The 13,147-nt window shown below is 43.5% G+C and overlaps 1 protein-coding gene across 1 annotated transcript in view; it reads right to left on the bottom strand.

Moving 5' to 3' along the window:
- The window catches only part of LOC309564402 (uncharacterized protein), an 880,901-nt gene that overhangs the window by 188,132 nt on the left and 679,622 nt on the right, over nucleotides 1-13,147 (bottom strand). Inside the window, 2 exon segments of the mRNA XM_082269030.1 lie at nucleotides 10,529-10,592; nucleotides 10,761-10,988. Of these exon segments, the coding sequence (XP_082125156.1) occupies nucleotides 10,529-10,592; nucleotides 10,761-10,988 (292 nt within the window).

The raw sequence follows: 13,147 nt of genomic DNA, 5'->3' as shown, positions 1-13,147 counted from the left end.
GTCAGAGGGACCTGATAGGTTTGGTCTTGAAAGGATAGTATAGAGATGTTTTGTTTCTTAACTTTCATCTCTCTTTTGTCTGCTATGTGTATTGATCTGTGTACCCACAAATAACCCGTAACCTTCCCAAGTCCTCTGGGTGATAAATGCAGTTAGCGGTAATCCACACTATAGAGAAGACTGAGAATGATACAAGTCCTATAAGTAGCCAATGTTTTCCAGAATCTGGTGCTATTAGGAATGTCATTTTTCTACAGGGTCAGGGCCGCCTGCCTCTGAAAAACCCCCTTTTCTTGACTATCCTGTTCGAGGTCAGAGTCGTCCACTCCCGTTAGTACCTCTCTTGCTTCTGGACCTTCCTGTTCAAGGTCAGGGCTGTCCGCCCCCGTTAGTACCTCTCTTGGGTCTGGATCTGGACTTGCTTCTGGGGGTGGAGCCTCCTTTACCAATTTCACTCGAGTAACATGGATCCAGGCTTGTTGGTTCTCCACAAGGACAGCGATTCTGGTCACTGCGACTACCTTTGTCTTTTGGTCCAAAACGAAATCCAGCCTTGGTCTTGTGATGCTACTTCATCTCCTTCCTTCAAGTGATGGGTTGATACCTGTGAAAAGAAAAGAAAGGTGCGAGCAACTTTTTCGTTCCACTTGATTCAAAATTCCAATTACTTTTTCTCAACTCGCCTTTGATTGTCCTATTTATCCTTTCCACTGTACCTGAACTCTGTGGATGACAATCTATTTTCAGGATTTTAGCTGCACCATTATTAGAACTAATTCAAAGCAGGCATCCCCATCCAGGAATAATCTCCTGACTGAGAATGCGTGCCACCGTGTGGGCATCTTCCTTTTGTGGCCCTAAAAGCTTCCACTCATCTGCTAAACATGTCCACTATTAACTCTTGTTTCTACCCTGTGTTGGGCTTATGTGTGAAATCTATTTCTAGATGTTCATGTTTGGCCTTATGTGTTTGTTTGTGTTGTTCCTAATACAGGTGATGCACCTAGCAACATATGCTTTCACTAATTTAGGCCTGTAAATCTCCCCTCTGTTAGAAAAAGGCCATTCTCAACTTTTTCGAAACCATCGCCTAATTCCTTAAACCTGTTCTGTAGCATGCGTTTGTAGCTCTAATAATGTGTGATCTTTTGGCCTGACTTTCAGCTCCACAACCAGGAACCATCTACAAAAACATCCTCTGCTCCCTCTATGGCTGTCTAGATATATTATGTCTATACAATCATGTTGTTGTGTAACACACCCTTTAATCCCAGTAACCCATTTAAAACTGGGGCCTACCTAGGGCAAAAGATGTGGCCATCCCTATTACCATCTCACAAGATGCTATGTTTGGAGTCACCTCAGGCATGCCTTAGACCTGGACTGCGACCATCTTTGGACAAAAACTATAGGGCAAAGTCCACCACCATACTCCTGGGCAAGTACACCTGTCATGGTCTTACAATTGTCCCTTGCATTAACACAAAACATTTTTCCATAATTTGGGAGGCCCAGTGCAGACGCTACAACCATAGCATTTTTCAGATACATAAACGCATTCAACATTACTTGTGACATTTCTGGACCTGTGGCTTGTCTCAAAATGTTGTCATAAAATAGGAGCAGTCGGATCCATTGCAATCAATGATCCTGGTTTTGTGGGCGGGCAAGACCCACTGTCGGCTGGCAAGACCCACGTGACTGACTCTCCTTTTCCCCCTCTGTGAGAACAAAACCAAGGTAAACAACACTTTCCTGACACCATTGTCATTATTCCTGTGACACTTTGTGTCCACATACATGTACATTTCTCAATGAACTCACTCGCTCTGACTGGCCTCCACAGAGTGACTACATATGTTATCCACATATTGTAGCGGGACTGACTCATGAGCAGGTGTCCATCCCCTCTTGCGTGGTCTGGAGAACTATAGAGCAGACAACTAAAACTGTCTATTTAGCCCTGAGGCATTTCTACACCAGGTCAGTTACCTGGACTGATTAACAAAACAAGAAACAAAGATGGCTGTGTCTCCTCGTCCACTAGGACGGTAAAAAAAAACGCATTACTTCAACCAATCACTGTAAAGTGGGTAGCATCGGATGGTATGGCTATCAGTAGAGATGGCACATCAGATACCACTTGCATACTACATACTTCAGTCAGATAAAACTAAAACTTTTTGGCTCTGTGCCAATCTTACAAAAAAACTTTTTGGCCTTCTGCCAATCTAACAAAAACCTGTCCAGAGGTTCCCCTCCCTCAATAGAGGACTCCCCTAAAATATCACCCAAAAACTGAAATCAGATAAAAAGTTAATCTGATTTGAAACTTTTGGCTCGATGCCAATAGGGTCCAATGGTCACACTAATTGCGGTAACCCTTTCTGTCCCAAAATAAATTCCATAACTTATAACAGGAATGAAAATATTTAAGTTTGAACCCTTTCTTGGCAAGTAGCCAATTTTCAAAATTTTGCACCAGAGCTCCCTTTTACGTTTAGGGACACAAGGGACCCATTTGTAAAATGTAATTTCTCATTATCTATAATTCTATAAAAAATAACCTCAAAATATCTTGCCGACTACGGCGAACTATGTTTTGCCTGATAAAAACTGTATTTGTTCACTATTATTACTCTTCCCAGAGGTTCCTATGCTTTATGCACAAATGTATAAATGGCAAAACTCCAAAAATTCCATAAAAAGATAATTGCATATGTTTGGCAATGCTGGGACGCATAGTCCCACAAGCTGGGACCCATAGTCCCACGAGCTGGAACACGTAGTCCTATCAGGCTCCGCGCAAGAATTGACCCCCTCCCTAGGAATGTGGGAACCGCCTCTCCCTAGAAATGTACCAACGTCAAGGTCAACGTCGCAGCTTCAAACAATTATGTATGTCTAACTTGGAAAATGAATATTCAGAACAACAAAAACAGGGGCGCCATGTTATCTTGTGAGGTAGTACTATTTTAAATGTACCTTCGGCCAAGAGTCTGTCTAATGTATATGAATGAAAAAGTGCGCTGATAAATGTGAGTGTGCTGCTACCAAAGGTGTATAAATGAAATAGTGTAAAAAAAGTCTGGTGCTCTACTAAATGACAATAAAATGAACAATGTCAATCATGCATACAAAATAGTGTACAAACAATTTGAAACAAATGAAAATGTGAGTGAACAAAGTCTCTGGTTACACCTGCAAATCAATATAATGTGTTTCCCGTGAACAACTCCACCAGAAAAAAACTAAATTGATGAATGTGCAAATGAAGTCCAGTGTTCATGCAAACTCCAAAAATAATCACTGGTGGCCGTGAGAAAACCAGGTGCTGCTGTACTGTCTAATGTTTGCCTGACTCCATACATTTTTAAACCTTGTTCAAATCTCCAGGACAGTTTCACCTTCTGATTACAAGCAATTGGACTTACTCTTAAAAGCCCTAGTTAACTCTTTATTATTCTTATTACTTTTCAGCCTTCTAGTCTTTTCAACTGTTTTATTTTTCTACATGGGGGCATAAGTTAACCATTTTTCATCTCCCCTTATCCTATTGTGGATTACCCGGGAAATATAGGAAAGCTTGTCTATCTTCTAAGCATAATCCTTTAATCATAATACACTTAAAATCTTCAGTATAACTCACATATACAATATACATTAATTCTTAACACTTTAACTTTAGGTAGACAGTTCTTCTACCTTAATTTACTTCCAGGAATATTACTCACCAAATATTCCCGGCCATTTACATAACAAGACAATAAACAAATACCAATATTCTCTCACTCAATAAGACATGTCTCTATGATTTACACATTCACATAATCACTTGTTACCATGGTAACCCTTTATGGTTTCAAAACCCTCCTTCAAGCCACTGATGTATATAAATTAAACCCATATACTTTTGGACTCGGGTGTCCCTTTTAGGACAAAAAAGAAAAAACCCTTTCTGAGTCTTGACCAATACCTCCCGGGTACAGTGGCTATCAAGAAAGTTTTCCTACTATTATAGACAAACAGTACAAATTATCTTATACTTCTATGCGACAGAGAAGGAAAGCTTAAAGATTTTTCAGACACAATACGAGCAAATTTCTAACACTTCTTAAGTCTCCCTGAGACTAAATATTTCCCTGAAATATTTCAATTATAGGTATGTTGCGTGTGTTCCCGGAACACACCAACCCCTGTTCAATTGGATATGAGTCTAATCAGGGTCCCCCGGAACCTCACTACAAACGGTTACATAGAAAAGGATTTTTCTACTTACCGGGCGAGTGGGTGTGCGCGGGGAGTGATTCTCATATCCCGGACGAGCCCCCAAAACTGTTGGTGTTTAGGACTCCTGGTCCCGATGGTAGTCCCGGACTACCTATGGCTCCTTTGCTCGTATTGTGTCTGCAGGCCCGGGAGGCTGGTTTCAGAAAATAACACAGACGGAGACAGATGTATAGTGAAACCAAGCTCTCAGTTTATTGTAGGCTCGTTATGGGTTATATAGTAGAAATGAGGGCGTATAACAAAACATGTAACATTCTCATTGGTTAAACAGTTTGAGAAGAACAAGCATCATTCTGGGGAAAAGCTAGTTTAAGCAAGTTTCGTTTCAGGGACAAAGTACGTACACTCAACACCATATATGGTACATGACTCATGACTTAGAAATCTCCTGACAGAGCCTTATCGCGAACTGCAGAAACTTTCCATGGCACGTAGACACTTTTCATATCTTGTGTAACTAAAGTCACGTACACACACACACACAGCTTATAAGACATTAATGCATACAAAATGGGGTAGGGACATACAAAATGGGGGACATGCGTAGTATCTAGTTGTTCTCAGTCTCCCACACTCCCGACTCACTTCTGACCCGGAACTTCCTGTTTGTACCCCTACATCACTTCCTGTCTGTAGCCAACATTACGTCCAGTTTGCGCTGTCCATGTACAGTTGGCAAGATCCCCACTTTGTGCAGAATATAAACAACTTCAGCCCTATCTTAGGTCTTAACATGTTATCTCCTGCTTCTTCATGGGTTACATTGCATTCTATATGACATACCTATATTATACTTAATACTTATCCACTTATAAATTTTTGTAAAGATAAATATTTGATTTGTGTATATTTTATTAAATATTTAAAAAATAAGTTCCTCTGCACCTCTCCCCCACCATCCACACTACATTCTCCGACAGCTCTCCTCCACCATCCCCACTACATTCTCCGATTGCTCTCCACCATCCACACTACATTCTCCGACAGCTCTCCTCCACCATCCACACTACATTCTCCGACAGCTCTCCTCCACCATCCCCACTACATTCTCCGATTGCTCTCCACCATCCACACTGCATTCTCCGACAGCTCTCCTCCCACCATTCACACTACATTCTCCGACAGCTCTCCTCCCACCATTCACACTACATTCTCCGACAGCTCCCCCCCCACCATCCACACTACATTCTCCAACAGCTCTCCTCCACCATCCACACTACATTCTCCGACAGCTCTCCTCCACCATCCACACTACATTCTCCGACAGCTCTCCTCCCACCATTCACACTACATTCTCCGACAGCTCTCCCCCCACCATCCACACTACATTCTCCAACAGCTCTCCTCCCACCATTTACACTACATTCTCCGACAGCTCTCCTCCACCATCCACACTACATTCTCCGACAGCTCTCCTCCACCATCCACACTACATTCTCCGACAGCTCTCCTCCCACCATCCTCACTACATTCTCCGACAGCTCTCCTCCACCATCCACACTACATTCTCCGACAGCTCTCCTCCACCATCCACACTACATTCTCCGACAGCTCTCCTCCACCATCCACACTACATACTCCGACAGCTTTCCTCCACCATCCACACTACATTCTCTGACAGCTCTCCCCCCACCATCCACACTACATTCTCCGACAGCTCTCCTCCCACCATCCACACTACATTCTCCGACAGCTCTCTTCCCACCCTTCACACTACATTCACTGACAGCTCTCCTCCACCATCATCCATACTACATTCTCTGACAGCTCTCCTCCACCATCTACACTACATTCTCTGACAGCTCTCCTCCACCATCATCCATACTACATTCTCTGACAGCTCTCCTCCACCATCTACACTACATTCTCTGACAGCTCTCCTCCACCATCCACACTACATTCTCCGACAGCTCTCCTCCACCATCCACACTACATTCTCCGACAGCTCTCCTCCACCATCCACACTACATTCTCCGACAGCTTTCCTCCACCATCCACACTACATTCTCCGACAGCTCTCCCCCCACCATCCACACTACATTCTCCGACAGCTCTCCTCCCACCATCCACACTACATTCTCCAACAGCTCTCCTCCCACCATCCACACTACATTCTCCGACAGCTCTCCTCCCACCATCCACACTACATTCTCCGACAGCTCTCCTCCCACCATCCACACTACATTATCCGACAGCTCTCCTCCACCATCCCCACTACATTCTCCGACAGCTCTCCTCCACCATCCACACTACATTCTCCGACAGCTCTCCCCCACCATCCACACTACATTCTCCGACAGCTCTCCTCCCACCATCCACACTACATTCTCCGACAGCTCTCCTCCCACCATCCACACTACATTCTCCGACAGCTCTCCTCCACCATCCACACTACATTCTCTGACAGCTCTCCACTACCATCCACACTACATTCTCCGACAGCTCTCCACTACCATCCACACTACATTCTCCGACAGCTCTCCTCCACCATCCACACTACATTCTCCGACAGCTCTCCTCCACCATCTACACTACATTCTCCGACAGCTCTCCTCCCCTCATCCACACTACATTCTCCGACAGCTTTCCTCCACCATCCACACTACATTCTCCGACAGCTCTCCCCCCACCATCCACACTACATTCTCCGACAGCTCTCCCCCCAACATCCACACTACATTCTCCGACAGCTCTCCTCCCACCATCCACACTACATTCTCTGACAGCTCTCCTCCCACCATCCACACTACATTCTCTGACAGCTCTCCTCCCACCATCCACACTACATTCTCCGACAGCTCTCCTCCACCATCCCCACTACATTCTCCGACAGCTCTCCCCCACCATCCACACTACATTCTCCGACAGCTCTCCTCCCACCATCCACACTACATTCTCCGACAGCTCTCCTCCACCATCCACAATACATTCTCCGACAGCTCTCCTCCACCATCCACACTACATTCTCCGACAGCTCTCCTCCACCATCCACAATACATTCTCCGACAGCTCTCCTCCACCATCCACACTACATTTCCTGACTGCTCTCCTCCTCCATCCACACTACATTCTCCGTCAGCTCTCCTCCACCATACACACTACATTCCCTGAAAGCTCTCCTCACCATCCACACTACATTCTCCGACAGCTCTCCTCCACCATCCACACTACATTCTCCGACAGCTCTCCTCCACCATACACACTACATTCCCTGAAAGCTCTCCTCACCATCCACACTACATTCTCCGACAGCTCTCCTCCACCATCCACAATACATTCTCCGACAGCTCTCCTCCACCATCCACACTACATTACTACATTCTGTGATTCCTTTGCTTCTGCCTTGTCCCCTCTTTAATTTTCCAGTGTCTATGGCATTGTGAGCTCCATGATGTTATGGGCTTCTCTTTCTGCATATTACTTCTTTGTCTCTAATATTTTGTCTCTGATCTCCATCATCCCTGACCCCTTGTATCCATGCTTCAGAGAATCTCCCAAGCAGATATTAAATACCTCCTGACTATATGGCATTTAAAGTGTCTCTATGTATATCTATAATATCAGCTGATGTGTGGAAGTAGAACTTCTGGGCTCTCTTTCTCACCAATAGATGACGCTCTATGAACCAAGCACATTCCAATCATCAATCAATTAAGAATTAAAGTCATTTGTAAAAAATAGGAAAACAGAACATTGCAATGCATAGGGTTTAATGGTTTAATATACAAAATCCAAATACGTGAATAACACACAATAAAAAACTGTAAATCAAAAAATAATCTTGTATAAATCAGTAAAATTACATTTTAAATTTTACAGTCTTTTCATTAAGTATAAAAAGAGGAATAGCCGTGCAATATCCAGAAGCTACCTATACAAGGGATCATTGTTGACAGACAAGTCTTGATTGGATACTGTAAGTTATTGCGTTGTTACCAGGGCCGTCTTTAACACAGGGCAAAAGGAGCAGCTGCCCTGGTCCCAGTCATTGTTGTGGGGCCCAAAGCAGCTGCCCCCTTGAGCCCCCACTGCCTGCAAATAATTGATAAGTGGATTTGGGAGGGCCAAACAAAAATATTTGCCCAGGGTCCAATCAATATTAAAGACGGCCCTGGTTGTTACCGTAATGTATTCTGCATCCAGAAGAATAAACATAATAGACAGATCAGCCTCCAAGCATTGTTCCTTCATATTCTCGCCCGTGTATTGCCACGATTTAGTGTATATTGCCCGTGTATTGGTACAGCTGTCCATGTATTGTTAGAATTCTCTATTCTGTTTCCACATGTATTGCTACATTTGGCAATCTACCACCACAGTTTAGTTCTTTGGTGCCATCTGCATAAGTGTGAGACCAAATCAGCATAGTTTGTTCAGAGGACTGTATTTCTATAAAGTATCTGCTGTCAAAATATTAAGGGTCTTCAAAAGGCTTCGGTACTTTTTTATATTTCAGTTATATTGAGTTAAAATAAAAAAGTGCAGAAACTTTTAGAAGAACCCTGGTATATCTATTTAACCACACCTCAAAAAGCTCCTGGACCATCTGGTCTTCGGTCAGCAATCTAGTAAATGGCCGCCGCCGGCCGATTCATTCTCTGGCTCACGATCGCACGGGCGGGCCGGTAAAAGCACCAGAGGGTGGTGCGAGGGGGGATGTCCCCTCCCGCCGCCTGTTATATTTCTGTCAACCCTCAAATCCAGCGCAACCTATATATATATATATATCTATATATATATATATATATATATATATATATATATATATATATATATATATATATATAATACATTGCAAAAAGTATTGGAGTGCCTTTCTTTACACACACATCAACTTTAATGGCATCCCAGTCTTAGTCCGTAGGGTTCTACCTTGAGTTGGCCCACCCTTTACAGCTATAACAGCTTCAACACTTCTGGGAAGTCTGTCCACAAGGTTTAGGAGTGTCTATGGGAATTTTTGACTATTCTTCCAGAAGGGCATTTGTGAGGTCAGGCCCTGATGTTGGATGAGATGGCCTGGCTCGCAGTCTCCGCTCTAATTCATCCCAAAATTGTTCTATCGGTTTGAGTTTAGCACTCTGTGCAGGCCAGTCAAGTTCCTCCACCACAAACTTGCTCACCAATGTCTTAATGGACCTTGTTTTGTGCACTGGTGCGCAGTCATTTGGTGGAGGGGGGGTCATGGTTTGGGGTTGTTTTTCAAGGGTTGAGCTTGGCCCATTAGTTGCAGTGAAGGGAACTCTTGAAGAGGTTGTAAACCTCAAGAGAACCCCCCCCCCAAAAAAAAAACAAAAAAACCCTGTAAGACTAAGCCCTAATGAGCTAGTATGCAGATATCGCCTCTAGGCTGGAAAGCCTAAAATAAAAAAAAATAAAAAACCCAATCTCTGTTTCCCAGCTGAGGCAACGGCAGTGTTTACAAATGCCGAAGCCAGGCGTGACGTCATAACGTCGCATCCGACGGAGATGGCTGGAGACCATCTGGTCTTCGGTCAGCAATCTGGGAAATGGCCGCCACCGGTCGATTTATTCTCTGGCTCACTGATCGCACGGGCGAGCCGGTAGAAGCACCAGAGGGTGGTGCGTGGGGGGATGTCCCCTCCCACTGCCTGTTAAAACAACCAAGTGGCTGAACTGCCACTATGATTGTTTTTACGGTGCAGGGAATTGCCGGCAGAAAAAGAAGATATCTGAACAATGCCTGTAACTGCTCCCATGATTCAGATATCTCCACACAAAGTCCATGACGTCATATGGGAAGTGGAATGTGGGAAGTGGTTAAAAAGAATTTTCATCTTTATGAACTCTCTGGTGTCTAAAAAGTACACTTTTCTGAGTGAAACATTTCCCGCACTCTGGACAGGAATAAGGGCGCTCACCGGTGTGAATTCTCTGGTGTTTACTAAGGTCTCCTTTGTGATTGAAACCTTTACCGCAGTCTGGACATGAAAAACGAAGTTCGCCAGTGTGAATCCTTCGGTGACTAATTAGGTTTCCTTTCTCAGTAAAAGATCTTCCGCACTCTAAACATGAAAAAGGGCGCTTGCCCGTGTGAATTCTTTGGTGACTAATAAGGTTTCCTTTCTCAGTGAATGATTTCCCACACTCTGAACATGGATAAGGACGCTCACCCGTGTGAATTCTCTGGTGTTTAATGAGGTCTCTAATTTGAACAAATCTTTTTCCACACTCTGTGCATGAGAAATGTCGCTCACCTGTGTGAAATTTCTGGTGCCTAAGAAGGTCTCCTTTGTGAATGAAACATTTCCCGCACTCCGTACACGAGAAAGGGCGCTCACCTGTATGAATTCTCCGGTGTTTCTGAAGTACATTTTTCTGTGTAAAACATTTTCCACACTCTAAACATGAAAAGGGATGTTCACCGGTGTGACTTTTCTGGTGCATAACAAGATCATCTTTCTGAGTCAAACATTTCCCGCACTCTAAACAAGAATAGGGAGGCTCACCGGTGTGAATTCTCTGGTGTATTAGAAGGTTTCCTTTGTCAGCAAAACGTTTCTCACACTCAAAACATGCAAAAACATGCTCGTCTGTGTGAATTCTTTGGTGTAAAATAAGGGCCCCTTTCTGAGTGAAACATTTCCCGCACACTGAACATGAAAATGGACGCTCACCTGTGTGAATTCTCTGGTGTATAAGAAGTGCTCCTTTTTGAATGAAACATTTCCCGCACTCTAAACATGAATGTGGACGCTCACCCGTGTGAATTCTCTGGTGTCTACGAAGGCTTCCTTTCGCAGTGAAACATTTCATGCACTCCGAACATGAAAAAGAAGGCTCATCCTGATGTTTAGGTAGTGCTATGTTTTTCGTGTGAGACTTCTTGCATTCCAAAGATGACAATGAAGGCTCTTCTACGTGACCTATATCGCATAAAGAAGACTCCTTGGGGTTGGATGGATGTGTTGATGTATCTACACTGTGAGACCTCAAATTGATATCCGAAGACATAATATGGGATTGATCCAAAGATTCTTCAAGATTAGAGGGATTCATTATTCCCTCCAAATGGTGATCTATAATGGGATTTACTCCTGTGGAACACTGTGTGGTGTCATTATTTTCTGCCTTGAAAATTGGACATAAAATTGGATCGGCCTCTGAACTATTCAGAATGAAAGGTCCATCTGTTAAAAAAAACAAAGAAAAAGCATAATTTTAAAAAAAAATTAAAAATATTCTTCAAGTCTTTTATTTGGGAGTAAAATCTGTGGGTTTAGCACTAAGAGGTTCCTCAGAGCTCTGGCATGGAATCGTGTCCAATTGTTACACCAAACTATGGAAAACAGGCCAGCTAAAGAATGCTATTCACCCATACCACTCTGGATAACAGTACTCGTCCATTGATGATTCTGTAGCTGTGAGAATGGAGAAGAACCTACCTCTGCCTCATTTGTTGGAAACATGACAATGTACTGAAGAACAGAGATGTACCATTCATCAATGTAGGTACCAGATATAGGGTTCTTCAAGTATTGTCCCTAACATCACCAAAGGACCACAAGTAATTCACCCATACCACACTGGATAACAGTACTTGTTTATTGATGATGCTGTTGCTGTGAGAATGGAGAAGAACCTTACTCCGCCTCATTTGTAGGAAGCATGACAATGTACTGAAGAACAGAGATGTACCATTCATCTCTGTAGGTACCAGATATAGGGGTTCTTCAAGTGTTGTCCCTAACATCACCAAAGGGCCACAAGTAATTCACCCATACCACACTGGATAACAGTCCTTTTCCATTGATGATGCTGTAGCTGTGAGAATGGAGAAGAACCTACCTCTGCCTCATTGGTTGGAAACATGACAATGTACTGAAGAACAGAGATGTACCATTCATCAATGTAGGTACCAGATATAAGGTTCTTCAAGTATTGTCCCTAACATCACCAAAGGACCACAAGTAATTCACCCATACCACACTGGATAACAGTACTTGTTTATTGATGATGCTGTTGCTGTAAGAATGGAGAAGAACCTTACTCCGCCTCATTCGTAGGAAGCATGACAATGTACTGAAGAACAAAGATATAGAATTCATCTCTATAGGTACCAGATATAGGGTTCTTCAAGTGTTGTCCCTAACATCACCAAAGGACCACAGGTAATTCACCTATACCACCCTGGATACCAGTACTTGACCATTGATGATGCTGTAACTGAGAATGGAGAAGAACCCTCCTCTGCCTCATTTGTTGGAAACATGACAATGTACTGAAGAACAGAAATGTAACATTCATCTCTGTAGGTACCAGATATGGGGTTCTTCAAGTGTTGTCCCTAACATCACCAAAGGACCACAAGTAATTCACCCATACCACACTGGATAACAGTACTTGTTTATTGATGATGCTGTTGCTGTAAGAATGGAGAAGAACCTTACTCCGCCTCATTCGTAGGAAGCATGACAATGTACTGAAGAACAAAGATGTAGAATTCATCTCTATAGGTACCAGATATAGGGTTCTTCAAGTGTTGTCCCTAACATCACCAAAGGACCACAGGTAATTCACCTATACCACCCTGGATACCAGTACTTGACCATTGATGATGCTGTAACTGAGAATGGAGAAGAACCCTCCTCTGCCTCATTTGTTGGAAACATGACAATGTACTGAAGAACAGAAATGTAACATTCATCTCTGTAGGTACCAGATATAGGGTTCTTCAAGTGTTGTCCCTAACATCACCAAAGGGCCACAGGTAATTCACCCATACCACACTGGATAACAGTACTTGACCATTGATGATGCTGTAGCTGTGAGAATGGAGAAGAACCTACCTCCCCTTAATTTGTAGGGATTTCCTCTCGCTTCCAGTTGGGCTATG

This window comes from Pelophylax lessonae (assembly GCF_965119305.1).
Source record: "Pelophylax lessonae genome assembly, chromosome: 9".
In the NCBI taxonomy this organism is placed as follows: domain Eukaryota; kingdom Metazoa; phylum Chordata; class Amphibia; order Anura; family Ranidae; genus Pelophylax; species Pelophylax lessonae.
Note: the sequence above shows the minus strand (reverse complement) of the source record. Positions and strands in the feature narration are given on the sequence as shown.